The 26,303-nt window shown below is 37.1% G+C and overlaps 1 protein-coding gene across 6 annotated transcripts in view; it reads left to right on the forward strand.

Moving 5' to 3' along the window:
- LOC103176895 (LIM domain only protein 7) overlaps nucleotides 1-26,303 on the forward strand; it is a 118,683-nt gene that overhangs the window by 84,671 nt on the left and 7,709 nt on the right. For 5 of the 6 annotated variants that reach the window (XM_007890753.2, XM_007890756.2, XM_007890757.2 and 2 more), the window contains 17 exons: nucleotides 991-1,114; nucleotides 2,228-2,364; nucleotides 5,947-6,376; nucleotides 8,505-8,885; nucleotides 9,412-9,526; nucleotides 11,197-11,358; nucleotides 12,184-12,284; nucleotides 13,380-13,443; nucleotides 16,825-16,884; nucleotides 17,048-17,089; nucleotides 18,795-18,820; nucleotides 19,120-19,224; nucleotides 20,888-20,980; nucleotides 22,088-22,539; nucleotides 23,311-23,369; nucleotides 24,042-24,200; nucleotides 25,439-25,667. In XM_007890753.2, the coding sequence (XP_007888944.2) occupies nucleotides 991-1,114; nucleotides 2,228-2,364; nucleotides 5,947-6,376; nucleotides 8,505-8,885; nucleotides 9,412-9,526; nucleotides 11,197-11,358; nucleotides 12,184-12,284; nucleotides 13,380-13,443; nucleotides 16,825-16,884; nucleotides 17,048-17,089; nucleotides 18,795-18,820; nucleotides 19,120-19,224; nucleotides 20,888-20,980; nucleotides 22,088-22,539; nucleotides 23,311-23,369; nucleotides 24,042-24,200; nucleotides 25,439-25,667 (2,739 nt within the window). The remainder of the gene's footprint in view (nucleotides 1-990; nucleotides 1,115-2,227; nucleotides 2,365-5,946; nucleotides 6,377-8,504; nucleotides 8,886-9,411; nucleotides 9,527-11,196; nucleotides 11,359-12,183; nucleotides 12,285-13,379; nucleotides 13,444-16,824; nucleotides 16,885-17,047; nucleotides 17,090-18,794; nucleotides 18,821-19,119; nucleotides 19,225-20,887; nucleotides 20,981-22,087; nucleotides 22,540-23,310; nucleotides 23,370-24,041; nucleotides 24,201-25,438; nucleotides 25,668-26,303) is intronic. The other variant, XM_007890759.2, reaches the window with a different exon arrangement.

Raw genomic sequence — 26,303 nt, forward strand, 5'->3', positions numbered from 1 at the left:
AGTGTTTTAGAACAGAGATTTCCCTTTCCACATGTGGATTGTTGGAGTTTTTATTTTTGATTCATCTCCCATGCCATGAACTGTTCCCTATTCACGGGCAAACAAAAAAAAACTGGTATTTGGTGAACTAAAGTCTCATGAATATTTGGATGTATTAAACTATCAATTATTCCTATAAAAATGTATCAATGCCTAGATTTTTATTTATTGCAATGAATGAATTTCAATCAGCAAGCACATCGATTCAAATCACAATTTTTACAAAGCATCAAAGAGCATGGGATATTGGTATTTTATATGGAACTCTCATGGCTGAGTTATACGATGAGATACAGTTCTATCTTGGCTTTGGTTCACTTGAGAGGGGAGTTAGCCAGTAGTGTCATTCTGAACATGAGCTGAGCAGAGTTCTGCATCTGATGATTAATAAATAAGGATACATATTTATTATTATATGATAAATAAGTATGTACAGAGCTTTGCTCATTAACACCTTTCACTGCACAAATTAGGGAGCAATGTGAGACCATCTCCTTGAAGTAATGTTACATGACTTGCCAAAATTCTAATGTCACACGGAATTTACAACTTCACACAAGTTATGCTGTAGTTTTTGTTTCACTGTGACATGAAAACCATATTAGAGTCACACAGAAATATGTTTGATCTATTAAAGCACAGTAGATGGAAATACATCGACAATAACAAACTTATTTGCTCAAAGGGGAAATTCCTTTTTTAACTAAACCGATTATAGTATTTTTATTAAGTTATTCACGCCAAGATTATTTTTTAATGAAGTGCGGTGAATTTGTTGCTGAATAAAATGACATCTTACTTTACAAAGAATCACGTAATTTAGTTCACTGAATAACAATCCTTGTAATTATGTTTAAGGCAATTTTCTGGTAATTATGTAAATTGACCGGTTACATACTTGGTTACAAATAACTACACGCTTGGGTTATTGAGCACATGTTTTCATTTTAGGAGTAAATCTCTTGGTGATCTAACTGACGAAGAACAACCAAAGGATACTTCCACGTCAATTCGATACGAAGAGTTGCAGAAAATCAGGACTAGCCTGAAAGAACAGGACAAAGTTTGGCAGGATGTAAGTTTAAAACCTTTTTTTTCTTTATTTGGTTATCAGAACATTGATAATGCATCGACAGTAGAACCCCTGGAACTCACCCTCCGCTTGCCTTTTTGCAATTCACAAGTTATGAAATCAGTAACTTGTTGCTGAACTCCTAACTACAGTACTTGTACATCAAATCAACTTCTTCATCTACTTATCTTCAGTAAGGTAGAAAGTTGAACCTAAAGTGTTAGGTTGGTAGTGAGCACCCCACAGTGTGTATTTGTGATTTGAGTAGTTCCAATTTACTGGAACAAACCTATACTATGCTGGGTCTTTCAGTGCTGGGTCATTGTATTGATAAAAATGTGTGAAGCAGTGCAGTATGAAGAAGGTCCATGAAGTAGGATGGCTCTATGTGAAATTAAACCATTCAAGAACCATTGAAGCACTTTTGTTTAGATGCTAAAATAGATAAAGTTTGCATGTGGAGTGAAATGGAAAAGAAAAATCTCTCATAAGATAGTGGTAATTTCATGTTAAATTGTGAAAGCTTTAGTAGTAAACATTTTCTTTCTTTTCTCTTTCGCCCGCCCAGCCCCACTACTATTCCTTCAAAAATAAAAATAACAATAAATTTGTCACTTCAATCCATGACTGTTTATGGAACACTGCTGTATGCAATTGACTGCTGTGTTTCGCCCACAAAAATATACAATCAATTCACTTTACAGTGTATTCTGTGAAGCGCTTTGATACGTCTTGAAGACATGCTGAGGCGCTATATCAAATTCAAAGATTATTATTATAATTTGTTACCTAAGGATGTGCATGTTGACCTGGGTGCTTCAGTGGTTCTTGAAGGGCAATGGTTCTGTTTATCTTCACAAAGATGTCTATAGTCCGATTAAGTAATTGGAAATCGGAAAAGCATATAAGACTGTGGTTTTTAACAGTGCAGTTAATAGGGATTTAGCTGAAGCCAATATTAAAAAAAAAATCCTATTCAGTGAAAAGAGTCTGTGTGTTAATTGGGAGTGTACCTTTCCCCTTCACCTTTAAATTTGAATTGTTCATACTTTGATTCAGTTGGTACTCGTGGGAGAAACGTTTAATGAAAATGATTTTTTTTGCACAACTGATTAGGATTTGGCAAAGTGGAAAAACCGTCGCAAAAGTTTCACCTCAGACTTACAGCGGAAGAAAAGCGAAAGAGAAGAAATTGAGAAAATCACTACTGGCGAGAGTAGGACAAAACCATTCAGTCAAATGAAGAAAGAAAGGTAATGTCATTACTTGACTTCAGAAATGACACTGGGTTCTGATGAATTACACCAATAATCCAGTAAAGTGCATATAATATTACTTGAGTTATGAAAATAGATCACTGTTCAATGTTCTATGTTTACAATCATATTGTCATTATTTATTGCTTTTAGATATTACCAGCAGTATGATGAGAGAGTTGCTAACCCTCAATTCTGTTTCATTAGAGTGACACCAGTAATTTAAATGGGTGAAAGGAAAATAATTCTTTGAAATCAATACTGATGAGCTAAATCCAACTCAATTTGTTAGTAATCCATTTCATTTAAAATACCAAATCCAAAATTTGGAGACCTGTAGCTCAGTGGTTAGAGCACTCGCTTTTCACGTGAGAGACCTGAGTTCAATTCTAGACAGGGCGAAACCTTGGGCAAGTTTCCTTATCCACACGCCTAATAATAATCTCTCCAAAACCAAAAACGATAATAAATTGGTCATTTTCAATCTACGACTATTTGTGGGACATTGCTATGTGCAATTGGCTGCCGCGTTTGCCCACAAATATACAATCAATTCACTTTACAGTATATTCTATAAAGCGCTTTGGGACGTCCTCCCGACGTGAAAAGCGCTATTATCAAATGCAAGGATTATTATTATTATTATTATTAAAATGGCTGAATAGTTGTTTCTGGCAGATTGCTGTGGCTTATTGACTGCCACATTTGCTTGCAAAATACAGTTACTATACTTCATAGTAGATCCTGTGAAGCAGATTGAGACTCTTCGAAGATGTGATAAGGCACTATAGCAAATCCAATATTATTATAAGTTAGAACTAATATGGGGAGGAATGTTAAATGGATCAGTTGAAGTAATAGAAAAGATGGTTTGTATTCTCTATATTTCTGTCTTTTCCCTGTCTGGGTTAAAAATTCTAGCATAATGGATCCTTGGTGTAATTTTTATAAGGCTTGCTTTTTCGAACTTGGCTGACTGCAACCTTACTAAGGCAGTCCAGAACCTTGGTGTCTTGTTTGACCCTCAACTATCCTTTCTACCCTTTCAGGGTGGGTGCCATGACCCGCCCTCCATGGGCTTGCTCCCCCGTACCTCTGTGTCCTCCTAACCTCCTACCAACTTGCCCGCTCCCTCCGCTCAGTGGGCTCTGGTCTGCTTCACGTCCCCCGCCTCGCTCGCCCCACCTTTGGTGGATGAGCCTTCTGCCACTTTGCTCCCACCCTCTGAAACTCCATCCACATGCCCTCCGCCTCACCCCCTCCCTTGCCTCCTTCAAGACCCGTCTCAAGGCATTCCTCTTCAACTGTGCCTTCGGTCACTCTCCTTCCCCCCCCTGCCCTCCACCCTCCCCAATCCCGACCCCCAGCTCGGGTCCGAAACACTGATTGTTCAGGGCCTTGGGACGTCCTTCTGACGTGAAAGGCACTATGCAAATGCAATTTTTTGTTGTTGTTGCTTGTCATTCTGTGCCGCGTGCTTGAAGCAGCAATTCTTGGAAATTAAATTTGTATGTATTTAGGTGACACAAAGGTCATATGCTACATTTATAAATGTATCCACAGGAGAGCAATACAATTGAGATGATTGACCTCACTAATTGAGACGAGGCACTTTGCAGATAAACCATGTGGATAATTTGATATCACACAAAATACAAATTGGCTGCTGTGCTGACTAAAAGATACTTCCATCTGGAGTTAAATTGTAACTGTAGACCTACACCGTGCAGGCCCTTCCTTCTTGTTTTCTCACTTTCATGCACAGATGAGGGAGGAGGGAATAGAGGAATATAGGTGAGAAGAATAGGAACAGTGGGGGCTCATGTGGAGTATAAACATGGGCATTGACTCTGTGGGCCCTTTTTTCCTAGCCTCTCTCTCTATATGTGCTGGTATCTTGCAGGCCTGTGTCCAACTTCTGTATTGGAGCCTGTGTGGATAAATGGACCATGTTCATAAATGGTGTATGGAAAACCAGTACCTCTATATGAGTCATTGCGAACTACGTTAAATGGGCAACTGCTATTGATTTTGAAAAATAAAGAGTTTTGAACTTGCTGACTAATGCATTCTTTTAGTGCATCAATTTTTTAGAGATTAGCATGTAGACAACTTGGATGTGAAGATTCAGGTTTACAAGTGCACATGTGCAAAGAAATGCTTATATGTAATTTAAATAGAAAGAAATTATTTGTTGAAACTTGTTCTAAACGGTTAATTTTTTTCCGTTCCATTCAAGCTACCCACAGCACAGCAGGATTGGGCCCTTGAGCTCTCACATGTGTATTAACTGCAACGGCTTTGTGGTATTTCCAGGCCAGTAAAAGTCAAATATTCTGAAGGATTAGTGGTTATGGGATGCAAGAGGAATGTGAAATATATAATCAGCAGAAAATGCTGTGCAATTTAAATGTTCTTGTTCAACGAAACTGTAATCTTGATAGTCTTTTTTTCCCCGCAAAATGGCAAATACTTAGGTTTGTTAAATGAGAAATTACCTGTTTTATGGATCCAGGTTTGCATTTTTACTTAGTTATTTTTTACCAGTCTAGACACATTGGTGTATGTTATGTAAGACCCATGTGATCCCAGTAAAAGTCTACAGAAGATTACTTTTATACCAGCCAGACAGCATAAAAAGGGTCCAAAGGAGAGTGATTTATATTTCAACTTTCTTTACAGTTCTTAAAGAACTGAAGGATCTGGAATTTGGTAACTGTTGAAAGCATATTTGTAAAAGAATAGAGTTATAGTTATCTATATTTAGGTTTCTGATCAAACCACATAACCAATAGAGTGGTGGTAATGGGGTTTTGTATCTTTGTCATTGTGAATCATTGTATGTGTTTTGATATTACTTTACATTTAAAGAGCAGCTACTATTTGGACGGCTGTACTGTATTCATTGGCTAGGCTAGAAAAGCTACTGTGGTTTTCTCGGGTGTGATAGGAAAAGTGTGTGTGTATATTGATTCCTTGTAAAAGAAGTAAATATTAACAGTAAGTTAAATTATGAGATAGAAATATTTATTGAAAACTGTTGTAACTTTAGAAAAGTGGCATGGATGTGATAAAAGATTACAGGAATCTGCTTTTAATCAGGAATGATGTAAGATTGCTAAAAATATTTCCGTGGCACTTGCACAGCCAGAAAACAGCGGATGTAAGAAACGCGCAGTTACATTCCTCACAATTAAACAAAATTCTCTAATATTTAAATCTTACATGTTAATTGTTTAAAATTCCTGTGGCAGTTGAACAGGAATACTACTTTTACATTGAACGCTGAAGGAACAGCAAAGAGTAAGAATGTTTTTGCTTTTATAAACTCTTCACTGTGCTCAAAGGTTGTGATCTGAGTGGCTAGCTATGTAGTGCTGAAGTTAGAAAGGTTGAAACATTACACTACTCACTGCCTTAAAGCCTACCAGCTGTTTTGTCCTTTTCCTCAATGAAGTACTGGTAATACACAAATTGCAACTTGATAACAAAATACCTTCATGGACCACGCCCATTGGTCATCTCGCTTTCACATTTATTCTAATGAGGCTTTCTTTGCAATTCTTCCCCTTCCCACAGGGAGCTCAGGGAGGAAGGATCATATGGTGCTAACCGGCCAACAGAGTACACAAAACTGTATTCATCTGACGAGGACGTGTTCGGTGAAGAAAAGAAACCTTTAAAACATCTGCATGAAAGCAGCTCCACTGTGGCAAGCAACACTCCTTACACCAACCTCTCGAAGAGTGAGACGGTGTCTTCAGTTCCTGCACTTCAAGCCTCACAGCCCCAGACAGCATCCGAATTGAAAAGCACCACCAACAATATGTCAGACAAGCAGCGCTTTCTTCCTTCATATATACACCATACAACGGAATTGAAAACTAAGCAAAGCCAGGTTTCAAATTCTCTCCCCAGAAACTACCAGAAAACTGACGTGTCCAGGTTTGCGCCAAGACCCTATGGTACACAGTACAACAGAATCTCATCCCTTCCGAGAACTTATACAGTAAGTCTTTAGAATAAATAAATAAATTGTGAAAATGTTTTTGCAGTTTCTCCTCGATTTTGTTTTTCAGTCTTGTATCTCGGATAATCTTGCTGTTCAACAATACAAAACTCTTGATCTTCCCTTTAGCCTTGTAGATTTTTGCCTGATTTCTGTTCTGTTGTATTTTGCACACACTAGCATTAAGTGGGAGTAAATATTAAATGGCAAAACAATATGGCACACTAATGTGCATTTTCTCTTTTTTAAAAAAAGTTGAAACATATTTGCGTTTCAGACAAGTTGCGAACTATATGAAAACAAAATTGCTGAATAGAAATGACCTTTTTGTGGTCTTATTTATTTTAAGTTTTGAGGAAAGATTTGGAAACAAACCACCAAACCGATGTGCCCACATTCATTCAACAGAATTCAAATATTTTGGTTTCTACTAAAGAACCACAAATCTGTGTGTGTAAAATCCTCAGGGTTTGTTTAATGTTGAGCAATTGCATTGCCACATGTGAGCAATCTGGAATATGCTTAATTTCTGTTTTTTTTAGGGATTGGTATTAATTGTACATCAACTATAACTTTAATGATCTTTGAATTGATATCAAAAATTGAAGACAAATGTTGCTGTCTTTTTTTCTTTCCTCCTCCTCCTGCCATCAACCCTGCCGCTCACTGTCAACTGTCTTTGAAGGATAATTGGTGCTTGAAGTAGCAGGAGTTTCACAGACTAAATTCCATTTTTACAACTTAACAAGGGGGTGGGAGGGGGAACTCCCTGTCTCACTGCAGGTGTCACCTGTCTATCCTACTTGGCAATTGTGCATGCATCTGTTGATGCCAGAAGCCACAACTGATGGTCTATTTTTATACTGCTGGTCTGAAGCCTAGCACTGCAGCAGAACACAATATTGAATTACAATTTTTTGCATCAATGGAATTTTGTAGAAAACTTTCTAAACTTCCCATTGAGCTGTTTTAAGTTGGTGTCTTTTGCTTCAATGGGGCAAATCAATTTAAAGACGGTTGAGTATTTGTTTGAAATGAGCTCTCAGAATCAGTGGGGAGAAATTGCATTCAGTTCTAGATTTACTGTATTTAGGTAGTGTTCAGAATTTGGCAAATTCTTAAATACAGCCTTAATTTTAAAGTGTTCCTGTATGGTCTTTTTAAAAGCTGCAAAAATCCAACTTCAAAGTTAAGACTCAATTCAACAATTTGCCAACAACTTCTGAATGCTCTGACATGCTACATAAATAGAGGAAATCTAGACCCGGATGGAATTCTCCCCAGTACTGCTTTAACTCCTGCATTACTTGATAAATTAACTACAGTATTTGATATTGGAACGCTCAAATATTTCATCTGGTGAGGGGCTCAGCCACATGCTGAGCTCTCTTAGTATGAAGAAACTGTAAGGAACTTGCAAAGTACACTGATATTGCAATATCTTACAATTAGGTTTGCTTATTTGCTCTGCTCTAAAACATGAAATGCGATCGATCAGTATAATTTTCCAGTGCGTGAGAGCTAAATGTTCTGTGGTGCTTGTTAATATAATAATGCCTTGAAGTCAGTGAAAGGGATGTTATGGTCTCAGTGGGGATTTTTCAAACAGGTGCAGTTTCTGGCAAAGTGAACAGTTTGCTCCTTTCAACTAAGACTAAGTAATGACCATCAGGGAAAACTTGCATTACAGCAAGTTTTGTATTATGTTTGCAACTGAGTCTTGTGTTTTTATGGTCCTAGTTTAGCTTTTTTATGGCTTTTTTAACAAATATTTTGTCTCAGACTTGATTAATGATATGATGGCAAATGTAACAGATGGTGATGGTCTTTAAAAAAGAGGAATCTAGATGGATACTTGACAGGACAAGCCATGAAGTGTTTTGGACCAAAGGAATGTATGGTATTTTTCAAACCTTGGGACTTTGAGATGGATTGCAATGGTTCTGCCTGTTCCTATGTGGTCCTTGCAGATCATGAGCTCTTTTACCATAAAAACAAGTCTTGAGTAACTTGTGAGCCTATTAGCTGAATCCTATGGAGAAATTTGTCTAACCTATTCCTAGGGAGGGGTGTTCCTGTGTGATCTGCGAAGCAGGTTTTATTAAAGCCGTTTTTTATTTTTAATTAGGGAGATGAAGCACTGAAATATAATGGAGATGTGAATGGTTCAAAACAATTCCAGCTGCCCGTGAATACTGGGTCCTTCTCAAAACCGCTGGAAGAGAGGTCCTGGAGAAGCCTCTCAAAACCAATGGAAGAGCAAACTCTGCAGATCAAACCTTTCTTAAAGCAGGAAGTTGAAGCTCCGACGCGGAGTAGCCTTTACTCAAAATTGGACGAAGATAGCCAATCGCAGGCCAGTTCTGTAATGAGTAGTAATGAAGAGGAGGAAGAGGAGGAGAGATCCCATGTGTTGCAGCCCTACGCCACCTCTAGCTCTGTAACAAGTTATTTCACAAAAGCAGGAAGCCTGCCCACAAGCACGGTTACCACAGCAGCCATGCAACAGGTAAGAATGGAAAGTAGGTTACTGTGCACGTTTAAGGTCTGCACAGTAACCTGATAGTCCCTTTTGATTGTACGAGCGCACAGTTCTGTTTTAATAAAACTCTAATTAACCCCTAGTGACCTCCATGTACAAAGGCTGATTAGACAACTTAATACTAAAACGCTGAATAAAAAATGTTTCATGTAACAGCTCAAGTGCATTCACAATGAAGCCTTGTTATTCACTGATGTCTGAGTGAAAAATAGCAGTCTGAAACTAGGTTTTGCCATTTGGGAATTGTGCTCCCTCTCTCTTCTCCCCCCCCCTCCACCCCCACCACTCCCCGCACCAGTGTAGCCTTCAGTTTATTCATCAAAGCCTGATTTTTGCAGAGGTCTCTTGAACATTCCAGTCCTGTTTATGGATAGTTGTGGATGTCATGGAAAAAGATCCATCTGGCTGATTGAATGGCTAGGGTTTCCAGGAAGTGTTAAATGATGCTGAATGTATAGGTATCGGGTGCTGACTGATTTAAATTTCTTTTCAGTGTCTGTACAGCGATACACGAGTAGTTATCAGCCAGAAGCCGAACAGTAGTCGAGACTTTGGATTCACAACCGATTGGAGCACCAGAGGAGCAACTGTGGATTCGGTGGAACCGGGTAATTGTTTTTATAGCTATTGTACTGTGATTGTATTATCGTAGTGATGGAATCAGATCTGGGTTGCATATCTCATCCTGTAACCAACGGTATTCATGCTGGCTTTAATTGATGACCATGAATGATTAATGATTTGATGGTCAGAAGGTCATCCTCTCCTGCAGGATCTGCTGTGCACATGTTTTTTACATACATAGTGACCAAGTTAACACTAAACCTTTTAAGAATCAGCTGCATTTCTACAAACAATATATTAATGCATCTATATAAATATTGTTCACTGACTGCATTACTTATCATCGTTGTGGCTTAGCTCTCATTTGAGCTATTTGGTTGAAACAGTTTAACATCCATTAACACGGATGTATTTCTATAACAAAACACCTTAAAGTTATCCAATTTTTGTAGATATAGAATCCCTCCCAATTGAATGCTTGCAGTCTGAGCGAGTATTCTTCTAAGGTGACACTGGTTTGCAGTTTCGCAACGAGACACTATGAAGAAAATGGTGTTTGCCATTTTCTAAATCAACAATGTTTGGTTGATTGATCTTTTCTGTTTCCGAAATTCAGCGATACATCATTGACTAATTTGAAAGGAAAGATACCACATTTTTTTCAGAACAAAATGTTGAATCTGACCTTACCCCGTCCTGTGCTGATAATTATGACTGGAAATAAAATGGCCTCCTTGTCGAGACTGCCTGAAATTGTACATGACATTGCAATGCACCGATGGCGACTAGCTAAACTGGGCTAATCAAAAGGACCTGAAATGAGGCTTCTGGAAATGTCCCACACAACAAGAGAGAATGTGTGTGTTGATCATGTCAGATATGGGGCTGCAGTATTAGTGTCATTAACTGCTGTTGTTCCAAAGCTGTTTTTTGGCAGTGATTTTGTTACCCAAATAGTCGAACAGGGGTTCAAGCAATGTGCATTTTGCTGAAACCACCTGAAAGATAAACATGGCTTGGCTGTCCTGGTTTCTCTTGAATCAAAGTTAAAGATCTCAGCAGGGGCAAGATTTTGAGGAATTGGACGGAGTATCCAGTGAGGTTGTGGGGCAAATTCAACCTGGGCTCTTGCTTCTCCAGAAATACCTGCTGCAAGGTATAGGTGGAGACAGGGTTTGCATGTAATGTCCCCATAGTTGAATACAAACCTAAGTCCTTCACTTCAGATTGTTGTCTCTAGCATTATTGAGTATAATAAAATGAGGCAATGGGCCTGACATCACTCCAGATCCAGATCGACCCATTATCCAGTGCTTTGTTTTAGATGTTGCTTCAATTCCTGTTTTATGTTATGGAAAAACTCCCATGGTGTGTGGCCACATTTATACTCCAGATGGTTTCAGCACAATTCACATTTGATCTCTTATTTATACTGCTTGTTTAGCGACGAAATTGTTGCCAAAAATTGCAGTGTAAAAATTATCAGAATGCAACTATTGCTCAATTAAATTGTGGTGAAGGAATGAAAGGCACTTATTAATAGTGGTATATATTTCTTTGCGAACTGCTACAGTTAAGTACAATCCTTTTTGAGATATTGTGTAGCACTGTACATTTTTGTGTGTACTAAGTGAAATTAATGAGAAAAACATAAATTGTGTGGAGATTGGTGACATATACTGTATATTAAAATTGTTTATTTCTTTGTGGACAGGTGGAGCAGCAGAACATTGTCAACTGAAAGTAGACGATGAAATAATTGCCATCTGTGGCAAAAAGGTCGCCGACATGGACCGACAGACTTGGTTTGAAACCATGGACAATGCAGTAGAAAAGGGAAATCTAGTCATGGATGTTCGGAGATATGAAGAGAGCAGTGAGTCAATGAATAGTTTTATTTTACATCTTTTCTGTTGCACTGTAAAATTTGTTGATTTTATTTTGCCTGTAAAACAATTACAATTCTAGCATTTTTAACCAAACGTAACTTGTTTATGAAGCCTAACAAAACCGTACAAAGGATTCACTGGGATTAATTTTTCTTGTTAGTATTCAGTGGGAATGGGATTTTTTTAATGAAGTTTAGAATTGGCAACAAGCAAGTTATTATGTCAGTAGTGCTACAGTCCTATAAATGTTTCGAGGGAAATCAATGTTGTCACATATAATTAGCCCCTGAGTCAGTCTTGACGTGTAAATCAATGTTTCCATTTATCAGTACACCCTGTAAACTTAATGAAGGACAACTTTAAACCTGACCTGATACAAAAACAAAATTGTGCACAAGTAGGGGAGGCAATACTGATGTAATTTTAAAATAGAAAACCATAGTGCAATAGCAAACTGGTAGATTAAAAAAGTAATGTACTTATCGCACCATCGTGAATGAACTGAGCAATTAATGTCTCTGGTACAGCATAATAGAAGTTTTGTTACTGGCCACTTTGTAAGATACCGAATCTTGAATATCCTTGTTGGCACATTGCCCTGTCTGTTTTAGACTGTTTTCTGACTGGCATGTTTGGTCTATTCTTGTATGTCTGTTTGTATGCATTTACTGTTTCTGTTCTGCTGGCTATTGATATTGTCAGTATTTGTAATTTGTCCTCCATGCGCAATGTAGACTAGGGCTTGGACCTAGTTTCTCATTGGAAAAGCTATGAAACTGTCAGCCTGACTCACTTGGATCTAAAACTTACAGGTACGAGTGAAATGAAATACACCATATTTGCAGATCCTGATGTATCTGAAGGTGTTGAAGGAACACACAAGATGAGCCAGTCTTTTAATCCTTTTATTGATGTAAGTTTTTTTTAGGTTTTTTTATTCTCTTGTGGCTGTTTTTGATTCCTTTATTCTTCTATTACTCTAAATTTCACAAGCACTGATTATGTTCTGGTTAACCCCTTCGCAATGTCCATTATTTGTGGCTTAGGGTTATGTTTAGCAGACTATTTAACTGTGAGTCTGTATGACAGCTAAGTCTTTTGCTATCCTCACCCAACATCCACATCCACCTTCTAGGAAAGGGATAAGATCAAAACAAGAGCCATCATTTCACTGGAAAAAAGACTCCCCAAACCATGGGTATCAAGGCTACTTAGAAAGATCGAACCACTGCCCCTGACTGAGATCATCTAACTCAGTGTAGATCAGGATCAAAGCTCTAAACTTTTGGTCTATGGGACTTAGTGCTACACAGGACAGTGTTTTTATCTACTTGACCATCAGAAGCTCTGATGTGAACAGATCAGCTTCCACTAAATTCGGTACAAGTCTAATGTGGATATTTGTCTGTTAACTAGATATTTATAATATAATAACTAGATATTTCATTCTAGAATCAACTTTTAGGCAGCTGATCTAAAATGTGCATTAAAAGCTAGATAAAGTAAAACCTGTTTATAATCCAGTAATTTGAGTCCATAAAATCGGGAATCAAACCCAGGTCCTCTCACTTGGGAGGCGAGTGCTTTAACCACTAATTTTAAAAACAAAATGCATAAGCACACTAATAAATAAAATTTAATGTTATGTTTGAATACAAGTGCTTGTCATTACCATACATTTTCTTGATTAACCTGAACAATTAATGTTGTCTGGAGCTCAATGGAAGTTCATTGACAGCCGGTCAGATTGTATTGGGAAATATTTCCTGAGCTGCAGTTTGATGCATCAGATTTTTATGCAAATTTTAACAGGATCAGATTTGAGAAAAGTATGAAAGTGATTTATTTCCTTACAGTATGAGCTAACATTCATACTTGTGGGTGAGCAATGAGCAATATATTGTGATTTCCCTCCATTTTCTCCTCTCCTTCCCCAATGTTTGTTTTTACTGGATAATGGTGTTAAATGTATCAAATTAAGTTCAATTTACTTTTTGCCAATCATCAGGTTGATGGATCAGAAAGACTAAATGGAAAGTTGCCAGAGAATTCATACACCTCAACTCAAAAAGGTAAACTTCTTAAAGAATTTCATCAAAATAGTAACTTAGTAAACAGTTACACTGTTAGTCTATCCAGCCTTACCCATTCAACTTCTAAAAGAAGCAAACACACAAAAATTCTACTTCATGAGGCCATCCTTAAAATAAACATTTTTACTACAAGAATTAATTCAGCATGAATAATTTTGGCCGGAATTGTAAAGAAGAATATCACTTCTTCCAATGGAATAGAAATTATTCCAAGCAGCCATGTGTTCTCTTTGTATCCATTACCAGTGGACCGTCAATTTAGCCAGAAGTCAAAGCATAAACAATATGTATTAGAGAAATGTAAGGGCTTGTGGCACTCTGAGCCATTTTTCCACTTGCATGAAGAGATATTTTATGCCACTGCTTCCTAATATTTTATTCCTACAGCTTCTTGTCTGTGAATTTCTCATTAAAAAAAATGATTGTGTGGTGTAACTGAGTTAACTGGAAGATAACTCATCGTTTTGGTTCTTTTCCTTCTTGCCGCCTCCCCCACCACTCAATACTGTTCACACATCTGTACACAATCTTGACTCTCAGACAGATCTACACTGACTTGTACGTTGATGTAGCCCACCAGTCATATGTAATTAACATACACACTTGTGTCAAAATTCTCTTGCAATTCTGGCCACAGTCTGGATTGAAAACTTCTCTCTTTTGGAAAGCAGAATCCTTTTTGTGGTCTTTATAATGGCACGGTGTAGATTATGGTTTAAAACAAATCCTAAAACAAATTATATGATTATGAAGCATAAAACACTTTATGTACATAAAGTACTTTATAATTTAATTTCAAACAGTACTAATCCTGACTTCCAGTCTTCTTGTGAATCAGTGAATGCCCTCCTCCCTTTAACTGGAGTACAGCGTGTAACTAAATAGTTTTGAACATCAGACTCTTGCTGGTAGTCATTTTTTTCACACAATCCAGGAACACTTAATGGGGGTTGGATTGTTGACAAACAACACATCAAAATGACCAAAGAAAGAATGGAATAATTTATTATTTCAGAAAAAATGATTAATAGCTATAGACTTCTCATGCAGACACCATACAAATGGGTTTGTGATATGATTAAAAAAAATCTTGTAAAATTACCTCTCGTCAAAATGACTGGGCTGCATTCACTGGAGTGTATAAAACTGAGAGATGGAACAGAAGTGTTGAAAATTCTGAAAGGGATTTGAAGGATAAATGTGGAAAGAATGTCGTTGGTTGTTGATTCAGAAAAATGGAACGAAAACTCAAAATATTAATAGAACAAAGAGAAGGTTAGAAGAACATTAAGATGTGAAATGTTTTACTCCAAGTGACTTTTGAAGCAGTTGATTACATTATTTAAAAAAAACAATCCGGTAAAATGATGAAGAAATAAAATGCAACAGGAAAGGAGCTACACTTATTTTAAAATCAGTTTGACTTTAAATGGAACTAGTTTGCTCTTAAAATGTCGCAGCTTTTCAGTGCATAGTTGATTTTATTTTATTATGTGGAGTCCTGTAGCTCAGTGGTTAGAGCACTCGCTTTGCAAGTGAGAGACCTGAGTTCAATTCCAGGCAGCGCGAAACCTTGGGCAAGTTTCCTTACTCCACACAGAGCCTAATAATAATCCCTCCAAATCAAAACAATAATAAATTGATCATTTTCAATCTACGACTGTTTGTGGGACACTGCTGTGCGCAATTGGCTGCCGCGTTCGCCCACAAATATACAGTCAATTCACTTTACAGTATATTCTGTGAAGCGCTTTGGGACGTTCTCCCGACGTGAAAAGCACTGTATCAAATGCAAGGATTATTATTATTTGTAAGAAGAATCCTCCCATTCTGCGGTTTAAATATTTCACATTATTTGATGCCTTTTAAATTCTGTAATTTTCCTTTTATTTCAATAAAGGTAACCTACTTTGTTGGCCGAGCCAAGTAATAAAATCCCTTTGATGCACTTCAGCATTTAGCTGTCACATTTTTGCCTCCATTTGGGACCCGTAGGTCACTTGTCAATTATGTGACATTTAAGTAGGGAATAACTGTATACTCAATGCATGCTGCAGAGTTAATCTCCATCTTAAAGAAATTACTAGTTAGCATTTTGTGGAAGCATAGCTTCAACAAAAAACATGAGCTTCCATACATTTGGCCCGCTGTATTTTGTGTGTGTGCGTCTTTAAAAGAGTAAGGATCCAGCTGTGCAATCCAACCAACTGTGAGTGAAACCTGTGGGATAAAATGGCTCAGCTGGGACTAATTCTGAACAGTCTTTGCACGAGACACCCCCACTTGCAGCTGCCTTCATAAAGCTGCCTGCACTCAAACGATTAAACTTAGTCGAAACAACTCTAAAAATATCTTGAAACAAATGGCCACATAGTATAAAAAGGAATGCACATTGGAAGTCTGTGGTGTATGAAATGTTCTCCATTATTATTATATTGCTCAAAACACTGTAATGATCAAGACAGTTTTAGATATAATGAATTCTGTATTAATTTGGGTTGGTATGTCAAAAGGAGTTTGGATTAAAGAACATGCTCTACAATATAGTATCTACATCAAATATAAGATTAAAAGAAACTTAGTAGGCTTCTTATTTGAGATGCGTCTATAGAATATTGATCCAGATTAACTTGATACACTCAGTTGGAAACTGTGCCGTTGAATTCCACACATTCCAGTGTAATAAATCTTATGACATCTTAAAAATGTAATTCGCTGCGGTTGGACAGAACAGTGCAGCTTTTCAAAAATGCTCTATTTTCTGCTCCTTGAAGCTGACAAATATTTTTCCAGCCTTTTTATTGCTGTGTTCAACCATCACTTTTAAAGTGTTTATTTTTATAGCAGCGTTCGCTTATGAGCTGAAGACAAAATAGAAACAAATAGAATCCATTTTACTTTAAAGCAGCTAAACTCTCAAGGCAGTGTGTCCAATTCAGTTCCTCTCAAGACTCAAAGCACTTCATAGGATGTACTGTAAAGTGGAGTGACTGTATCATTTCTGGGCATTGATTTGCACTGCAAGTGTTTGTGGTGCCAATTAGTTTAACCTCCACTCATATATGATCCCTTAAAGTTATTGAATCAACTCTTTAAGAAATGTAAAATCTGTCCTTATATTATTGTTTAACAGAACTCTGAACATTCACTTATTGGTGGTGACAGCTCAATATTCCAGGCTAATCTGATTTTGAGTAGGAAATATAAATCTGGCTTCTAACTCCTCTAACAGTTTTAACTGATTGAAGCAATAATGAATCATTTACAGCAGTTTAAAAGTGATATCATTACTGTTAATGTATAATTGTTTTTGTAATGCTTGTGCTGTGTACATTTTTAACATGTTTTTTTCTGCTTTAGTATCTGAACCACTTAGTCTGAAAAACAATAAAAAGCGATCCCAGTTTTTTGAATCACAAGGTAAATAAAATGCATATGTTTTTGTAGGGGCTAAATTGAAAACTGGTTTCCATGTACTGTGCAATGACTAAATCTTATGGTGATCTGGGTCTAAGAGCATGACTTTCTATTAATTCATCTGAATAGTGAAGAGTTTTTATAAATGCTTCTATTCTTTCTCCAGGCTCAGCAGAGTTTGCTTGCAAATCATTGATCTACCTTTGTGGTAATCTTTATTGTGTGTGGAGTTTTTTTTTGACAGTTGTCATTTGCTTTAAATGTTATGCTGTTTCAGGCTACGGAATATAGTAACAGGTATCATTATGTGTTGCCAAAAGTTTTCCTTCCTTTAATTTCACTTCAAAAAGTTTATTTAACATTGTCAGCTATAAAATATTGACTGAATTGAAACAGCATTCCATGTTAAAGATCATACCAACATTTTGAATTGTAGTTTTTCCTTATTGACAATGCATTTCAATTCTATATAATTAAAATACTAACTTATCACATGACCTGCATGCTGTAAATACATTTTATTAAAATAATTTTAATTTTTCTTGTTTTAATAAAATTCCATTCACAGATTAGGTTTGCAATTTCGTGTGTTGGAAAACATTAGTTAAACTCATTCTGTGCCCAAGTAATTTAAATTTAAAGTGGTGGTATGATATTCGTATTGCCTCTTGCTAGTCTTCTCGTGAGTGTGTGGTTGAGATTTATCTCATTTTATCCTAATTTCTCATAGCAGTATTAGTACTGTAATGTGTATCTTTATGTAATGAGTACTAAATATACAAAGTATAATGTAATCCTAATAGAAACCTTATACAACAGAGGCATTTAAAAATACAGATGTAAATCGTATTACAACATCATGAAAATTTAATTAATTATTGCAACTTTTGGATTGGCTTAAACCAGATCTGCCTTAACCGTTTATCTGTTTGGACAGAACAAAAAAGTTAATAGATCTAAATTTCATGCTTTTTTCTATTTTTTTTAAAAAAAGGTTTGATTGAATTATATTTCTGGAGACACTGTTGCCTTTTTTAACATTTTACAGTATCACACAATGGTTAACTGAGATTTCAGGTTTCATCACGTTACATTGATCTAAAACTGGCTGAAGCCTTTCAATTGAACATGATGGATATAGTAGTAAGATCTGATGGATTAAAGCTCTTGGTTATCTAACTGATAACCAAGTTGTAACTTTGTAGTTAATGTTCAATTAATCAATGTGATCTCATTGTAACATGACCAAACATTTTTATGAAAAGCATTCCCGTTTCCTTTTCTAACAAATAATTTTTTAACCAATAAAGTGTTTTTTTTACAAATTTGTTACTCAGCTGCTTTTTGATATCCATGGGACCATCTTTTTATCTTGAAGTAGTAACATTTGCCAGGATTGCGATGACTTCTGATCTATTGAAGTGTTGCATATTCGATATCTCGGTTGCAGAATATCCTAATTTTTGTTTGCATTGAATAGCAGAGACATCAAGCGTCTTTCAAAGAGAAAAAATGACCCAAAGAGCTTAACAGCTTAAGGTCTATGCAATGATTAGTTAATAATTAGTTAGTCAACAAGCATAGTTAATGAGAAATGCAATGTTGTCTGCAGAAATTCTTTGAGACCCAAAGAAAAGATTTCTTTCATAAGGAATCTCACTCCAAGTAAATCAGAGTGGAGTTTCTGATGACTTGCTTCCACTGACTGGAAGGGGTTCCCAATTCCATGGCTCATAAGCCCTTTATTAAGGAATCCTATTCCGAAAAGATGTATTACAATTTAGACCCAGTGAAGCAGTTATTGTTTTTATTTCAAGAATTTCCTTAAGCTTTCTAAAGCAGTCCTAAGCCATATGTTACTGTACAGACCAGTATTTTGTTCATCAGCTTATAAATTTTATTTTTCTGCACAGGAGGATCAGAGCCTGCTATGACTGATGTGAGTACTATTGAATTATTGGACTTTCTTGCATACTATAAAAAAATTATAAATTATAGGATTATTCAGCAGAAATTAGAAATATATATTCTATCCAGTATTTAGTATAGTCTATGATAATATTGCAATTCAACTTCTTGCATCTTAAGAAGGGACCAGAACGAGTCCTAAACAAAAAGTATGAACGGTTTATCATAGTGGCTGTAATGACAGTAAGTATTTATCATAAAGCAAGTTTAAAAATTACACAAAAACGAATAAAGGTGTTGACATGCTTTCTTCCTGCTGTGGCATATTAGCTACAAGTTCCATCAATTAGTGTTTCAAGTCGTTGGTCTTGGAATCATGAAGAAGAGAGAAAGCGCCAGGAATTATGGCAGAAAGAACAAGATCGATTGCTACAGGTACAATGTGGCTAACTTGCTCGCCACATACAATGAGGTGTTCCTGGCTAATGCTGATTGCTTTTCACTGACACATGCTTTGCCTGGATTGTAGCCCTTTAACAAATGTAATAACTTGTAATATAACTTGATTGTTTGTTTCATTGTAAAGAGTAGATTTTTATGAGGGTCCAACAGAGGTCAAGGGAGGCTGTGAGCATTGGACACCTGTATTCAAGTATTTTTGCAAATTTATATTTTTAAAGAAGCAGTATGCATTAATTACTATGCCTATACTTTATTTTTCTCCTTCCCCTAATCTTGGGTCTTCACAAATTGTCACTAACTAACTGAATGATAGACCTCTAACTTGCTGCTCTGAAACTACCAGCCAGAGGATGTTAATATGTGGCTTGTATTAACTCTCCCAATTTGTATTTCGTAATTCCATTTGCTCACACTCCTCATGAAGGCATTCTTGAGATCAGCTATTTGATGTAAAGAAAGAACTTGACTCACAATTGATTGCTGTCAAGTGCAGTCACTAGTTTGCAAAGTAATTGTGCCAGATAAAAACAACGATTTGCCAAATGATCAATTTATGTGGAAGATTGTTGACCAAGAGACCAGGAAAACGTTTATTCTTTTAGAATGGTACAATGAGATCTTTTAATGTCCACCTAACTAAGTCAATAGAACATTGGTTTAATTTCTTATCTGAAAGCTGTGCCTCTGACAAAAGAACATTCCACTTATATTACATCAAATTGTCATTCTAGCCTATAAGATGAAATCCCAATGTGGGGCATAAATCAAATTGAAACACGTGATCCAAACCAAGTGAGGCAAAGCCAACTGAGACAATCATGAGCATCTTACCAAAAAGAACCACCCCCCAACACACATACCAAATTCCTATGTCATATACTTCCTGTGATGTAGTGGTATCAGGCTGTAACATGGGGTATCTCTCCTTTTTCCACGCACCCCCCAGTCTATACCTACCCCAGAGATGGGTCACACAGACCCATCTTCATCCTCCTAAATTAGTTTGAATAATGGTTGTTATAGTAAGCTTGTGTTTTCCATTGAACTACACATTATCTGGGAAAGGCTGAATTAGACTGGAACTGGGTGGGAGAACACAATCTGTACCCTCCTCAGGCCAGTGTTTACAAAAAAACATCCCTGACAACTAGTTTATGAATTATATTCAAACCAAAAGCAGATTGACAAGAGAATCTTAAAATTTATGATGCTGATCTCAGTATGTCCAATTCATTGTTTTCAATTCATTCTAAATGATGTGCCCTCTTTAAATGGCCAATCCTCTGAGTGACTTTCCATTCCAAACCCTGGAGCTATGGGTACAACGGGCATTGGTCATAATGCTGCTGGCCCAGGAATTGAACACTGAAGCCTTCCAATCTGTTTAGCTCCGTGACTTAGTAGATAAACTCTCTAATCCATTGGGGGGAGATTTTGAACATCTTGTAACTTGAACTGCACGCACAGAAAACTTGTAAACTGTCACAAAGGAATGTGGGTTTGAACTGGTAGACTCCAGTTTTAACATTAGCTGCTATTTGTGGGATTTTTTTTTAAGGCGATGAGAAAAAAAACACTTAATTTTTTAATTTGCGCGCACACATAACCTAACGATTTTCAATGTTGGAACCATTAGGAAAAATACCAACGTGAGCAGGAGAAACTGAAAGAAGAGTGGAAAAGGGCCCAGGAGGAAGCTGAACAAGAGGGTAGCAAGTACTACGAGGAGGTAAAGGAGTGATACAACACAGTACTAAATCTTAATGTTTCTATTTACTTATTTACATTTGTGTAGCACCTTCTGTGCCGGGAGCACTTCTCAAAGCTCTTGGCACTGCTGGTGAGGCACCTGAACTGGATGGAGAAACAGTAAAACAGAACAGTTTGGGAAGAAACTAATTCTAGATTAGTGAGAAAGGAAATAAAATTTGTCCGATTTCGCACTAAAATATTGACTGATCTACGCTCTGTTTTGAACCGGAAAATCCTTTAGGATCTCAGTTACTTCATAGGAGAAATATTTTGATATTGGCTTCTGATTTATGCAGAATTTTATAATTTGGTAGGTGGGATGGGAAATTCTGCAGCAGATGAGAATATAATCTAGCTCTGGAGGTGTGCAGGATGCTGCCTAAAACTTGAGCTGGTGGTCCAAGAGGAGACAAAGTAATTGGAGGAAGATGATAGTTTGGCTCGACCACAATTAAATGTGAATATGTAAGTACTGCTGTACAATAACAACATGCACTTGTATCGCATTGGGAAAAACATTTAAAAATGCTTTACAATGGCTGAGCAGGTTCCTGAGCAAGATGGGAGGCAGGATGCTAAGAAGACAAGTGGTCAAAGCACAGAAACATAATTAAAATTTCTTAAATCTTTTGTTAAAAAAAATTATAAAGTTGAATTTATTTGGAGAGGGCCTGGACTTTTGATCAGGAAAAGCTTTGTTCTGTTTTATTTTAAACCAAAAATTATTTAGAGTAAGAAAAACCATGAGTGTAATCATCTTGCTGGTAGTGTTATGGTTGAGAGCACTGCCTTATGTATAGGATTCATTAAGAAATTGAGTTGAATAGCTTGCTCTGTCTGATTCTCAAATAACAATGTCATTTAAAGGAGTGTTGGAGGGCTACACCAACCATGAAACTATGGCAGCGTCGGTCTGTGCATTAAGGAAGGCCGCACATATTCAATAGTTGCCACATCTCAGTCAATAAGGGCTTATTAACTCCTGCAATAAAGTTTGCCTGTTGTTCAGTTATGTTTATGTACAACTTTAAAAAAGACTTGACTCTCTGCAAAATTAAAATGCGGATTAATTCTGCCGATCTAGGAGCAGAAGATATTGCAAGACATCAATTCTCCACAGTCTTCCTTAAATTATGTGAATGAGCCTGGTGTATATCAGAGTTCTCGAAACTGGGCTACTTCTTGGAATGAACAAAACGAAGAGCAAGAGTGCCGAAAAATAAAAGAGGAGGAAGAACGGCAACAAAGAGAAGAAGTTGAGCGTCTGGAATTTGAAGAGCAAAGACGGCAAGACATTTTGAGATTAAGAGAAGAAAAAGAACAACAGGAAGAGGCAGATCGTCGTGAAAAAGAAAGGAAACGGCAAGAAGAAAGGGAACGTAAACTTCAACGATTGCTTGAAGAAGAAAAACTGGAAGAGAAAAAATTGCTTGAAGAAAGACGATTGCTTGAGCAAGAAAGACTTGAAAAGAAAAGGCGTGAAGAGGAAGCACGTTGGGCAGCAGCTGAAAGAGCAAAATCGATTCCACAACAGTGGTAGGAATTGTTTTTAAACTTCCCCATTATTTAAATGAGTTGCTACACCAGGCATCCGAGTCTCAGCACATTAACATTCTAAAAGTTGGAGTTCTGCAGTGTGTTGGTTAGAGCACTCACCTCGCAAGCGAGAGGATCCAGGTTTGATTCCTGGGCAGGGCGAAACCTTAGGCAAATTTCCTTATTCCACATGCCTCCATTTACCTAGCAGTAAGCAGGAACCTGTTTGTTAGACGATTGGCGGATTGTTTTTCTGGGGGTACTAATTCCTTCAACAAAAAAATAATTTGGTCACTCAATCCATCACTGTTTGTGGGACACTGCTGTGCACAATTGACTGCTATGTTTCGCCCACAAAATCAATTCACTTTGCAGTATTTTCTGTGAAGCGCTTTGAGATGTCTCAACGATGTGATAAGGCATTTCTCAAATGCAAGTATTATTATTATTGTTATTATTATAAGGTGTATGTGCGTTGCCTGTTACTTGGTTTACATCTATACTTCACTACATTTTAAAGGCTTAGATCATACTTTTCCAATCCCTCAATAGGAAGAACGAAATCATGACACTATAAATGGTGTCTTTGGGCTTCACCATTGAAGGATGAGGAAACCTTGCATAATCAAAACTTGAGCCAAAAACATTTTAAATAATTCCATTAATTTTATATTTAAATAATTGTTTATTAAATCAAGGTTGGCAATTGAATAATATGTCTTAACTAAATGATGCTTGTAGTAACTAACCTACAGTTCAATTTTATTACAGGGTCAAATCCAAATCCACCTCTGGACTTGATGATGACTATGACTCTGTGCAAAGCCATGGTAAGTTTCTCCTTGTCATTGCTTCAGTTCATGAACTGATTCTGATATTCCTCCACCAAGACTACTTTAACCAGCTAGGGACTCTTTTAACATGAATATATAATAAGTGGATTGAGAGAATCTTCAGTCCATATATTCAATAAGCATGTTTAGTGTTTTAAGTCATACAGTTCTTATTCAACAGTGTTTACATATGGCTCAATGTGTAAGTACTACATTGATCAAAAAGGAGGTATTGTACTTAAGAATATCATGTAATAACACTGTAAAGGAACTATAACTGGATTCTTCAAAACTCCCATTTGTAAGCAGCTTTTGTTTGCAAATTGGAACATTGGGTGCTCATTTGACTAGATATCCGAGATTCCTTTAATTATAAATGTGCTTCTTAACTCTTCATTGAAGTTTTGTAACCACTAACAATTAATTGATGGTAATGAGTACTGTAATGCCTGAGAAAGAGGAAAGAATTACGCTTATGCTCTGGCATGTTGCACTTGACCATCTGCCTTTAACCATCATTTGAAGATAAACTAAACTCTGAACCCCATCACTAAATTGGAAACCATGCTCATGCTCAATGCAAACCCTTTACTACCATTTTTTAAAAAGAACAGTGGAAGTTTTGCTTTGCTCATGATCTGCTATGTGAATATTTAAACATGTATTTAGATATAAATGTGAGACCAGTGAGTGGTGTGGCCTATTGGCTGCTGGAAGAAGAGAAGCAACGCAGGAAAAGTGGAAGGACACAGGACACTTCACGAGCACAACTGGAAATTGAGAGACTGAAAATCCTGAATCAGATGAAATATGCTGACCCGACAAGAGGTGGGAATGTGCCCCCGATCAACAGCCATCGTTTCCTGCAGCTTTTCTATTGTTTTACTGATCAAGACAAAATGCTAATCTACTGACATGGTTTGAGAAACAATTTCCATTTCAAAATAAACTTTGTTGAAAACGGTGTGTTAGAAGCCGTGTTATATTTGAAATGGAAGCGTTTCTCAAATCCATGACTGGTAATCAACTGCATATTAAATTCATAGATTGCTTAGCCTTAACCTGCAAGGCACCTGCTGACAAATAAAATGATTCAGTATTGCGATGATCCTTGATGAGAAATATTGAATATAATATTTATTTATGAATATTTTTATAACCATGGATATTATGATTCCCTCCTCCCCCCCACCAATACTGTTAATCCACCAATGAATAGCCCATGTTAAATCAGGGTTTATTTGTGTTTAATTGAACAAATAATATTTTTGTTGATCTTGTGGTGATTTACAAATGTCTTGTCTTGCAGAGCCAATTAGGCGTAGAACAAAGTGCTTCAAACTAATTGTGCATATGTGACTTGCATATGTAGAACATCACTATAGTTACTCTGTTGCCAACATATAATAAAATATACCTTGGCGATTGTACATGCCAATTAGCAGAAACTTAGCTGAATGATTATTGGGTTATTGGTCACAGTTTAATAATGGTGTTCATTATCTGCAGTTGCAGTGACATCAAGACAAAGCATTTCTGGCTTCACAAATGTTCAGTTACAAAATCAGTAGAACTGGTCTTTTTTGTAGTAAGCCATGATTGAAAGCTTATAGTAATTAAAATACAGTGATAATATTCCCTTGTGCGTGTGGAGGAAGTTAAACAGTTTTGGTACAGCTTAACTCGTGGAACCTTAAAAATTTACAGTAAGTGAGTCCTTTGGCACTGTGCTGATTCTTCTGAAAGAACTTTCCATTTAGTCCCATTCTTCTGCTTTCTCTCGAAACTCTTTTACTTTTCTTCTTTTTAAGATATTTATATAATTCCCTCTTCTAATGTAATATAGATTCTGCCTCAGCCACTTCTGGTAGGAAATTTCACGCCCTAAGAATTCTGTGTGTGTGCGTGTGTGTTGAAAAAAATTCTCCTAACCTCTCCCATTTTTTGGTAATTACCTTAAACTTATTCCTTTAATTACCAAAGATCTGACGAACTGAGTCATTTGTAGGGAGAATGTTGGGCTGGATTATTTGTGATTAAGGATCTGTGCCTTGGTTTATTTATAGGTGACATAAAGACCAAAGTCTCAGATAGTGCATGGATTAAGAACAATTCTGAGCAGCAACCTTCCTACCAAAAGGAGCTGCTGCTCTCCGATTCTGAGCAGGAACGACAGAGAATTCTCCAAGAGATGCGTAAGAGGGCACCATATCTAAGCGATGAGTGCTGGATCCGGCAACGTAGTGCCAGTGTTGTTAACAAGAATACACTCGTGAATTCTGGATCATTGCGCAGGTATGAAAAGCATTGAAGCAACAGTTATAAGCTCAATATTTATAACTCTGCTTACTATACAATATTTAGACAGTTTTGGGTTTACTTTTTGCTTAACTCACCAATACAAAACTTCTTAGGATTGATGCATTAATACCAGTTGTACTGTTTTGCCATCTCACTCAAATCTATTGTGCTGTGGAGATGGAGAAATGGAACAGTTGGGAGAATGCAGCTTTTCACCTTTCCAAGCTCCCATCAATGTCTTCACTCCTGCAGACCTGAACTCCTCAACCTCACTGGGCTCTCTCTCACACTCACCGAACCAATGCGCAACCTAGGCGTTCGATTCGATCCCCAGCTGTCCTTCCTCCTCCACATTCGGTCCCTGACCAGGACCACCTTCTTGCAACTCCACCACATTGCCCGACTCCGACTGTAACTTCCCCCAAATGCAGGCAAAACCCTCGTGCATGTGTTTGTCACCTCCCGCTTGGATTACTCAAATGCACTCCTCGCCGATCTTCCAAGCTCCATTATTCAAAAAGTCCAGCTCATTCAGAACTCTGCCACCTGCATTCTGATCCAGATCAAACTCTGTATCCACATCTCACCAATTCTGGCCAGGCTCCACTGGCTCCCCATCATCAAACGGAT

Source organism: Callorhinchus milii, unplaced genomic scaffold, assembly GCF_018977255.1.
Source record: "Callorhinchus milii isolate IMCB2004 unplaced genomic scaffold, IMCB_Cmil_1.0 Scaffold4, whole genome shotgun sequence".
NCBI lineage: Eukaryota > Metazoa > Chordata > Chondrichthyes > Chimaeriformes > Callorhinchidae > Callorhinchus > Callorhinchus milii.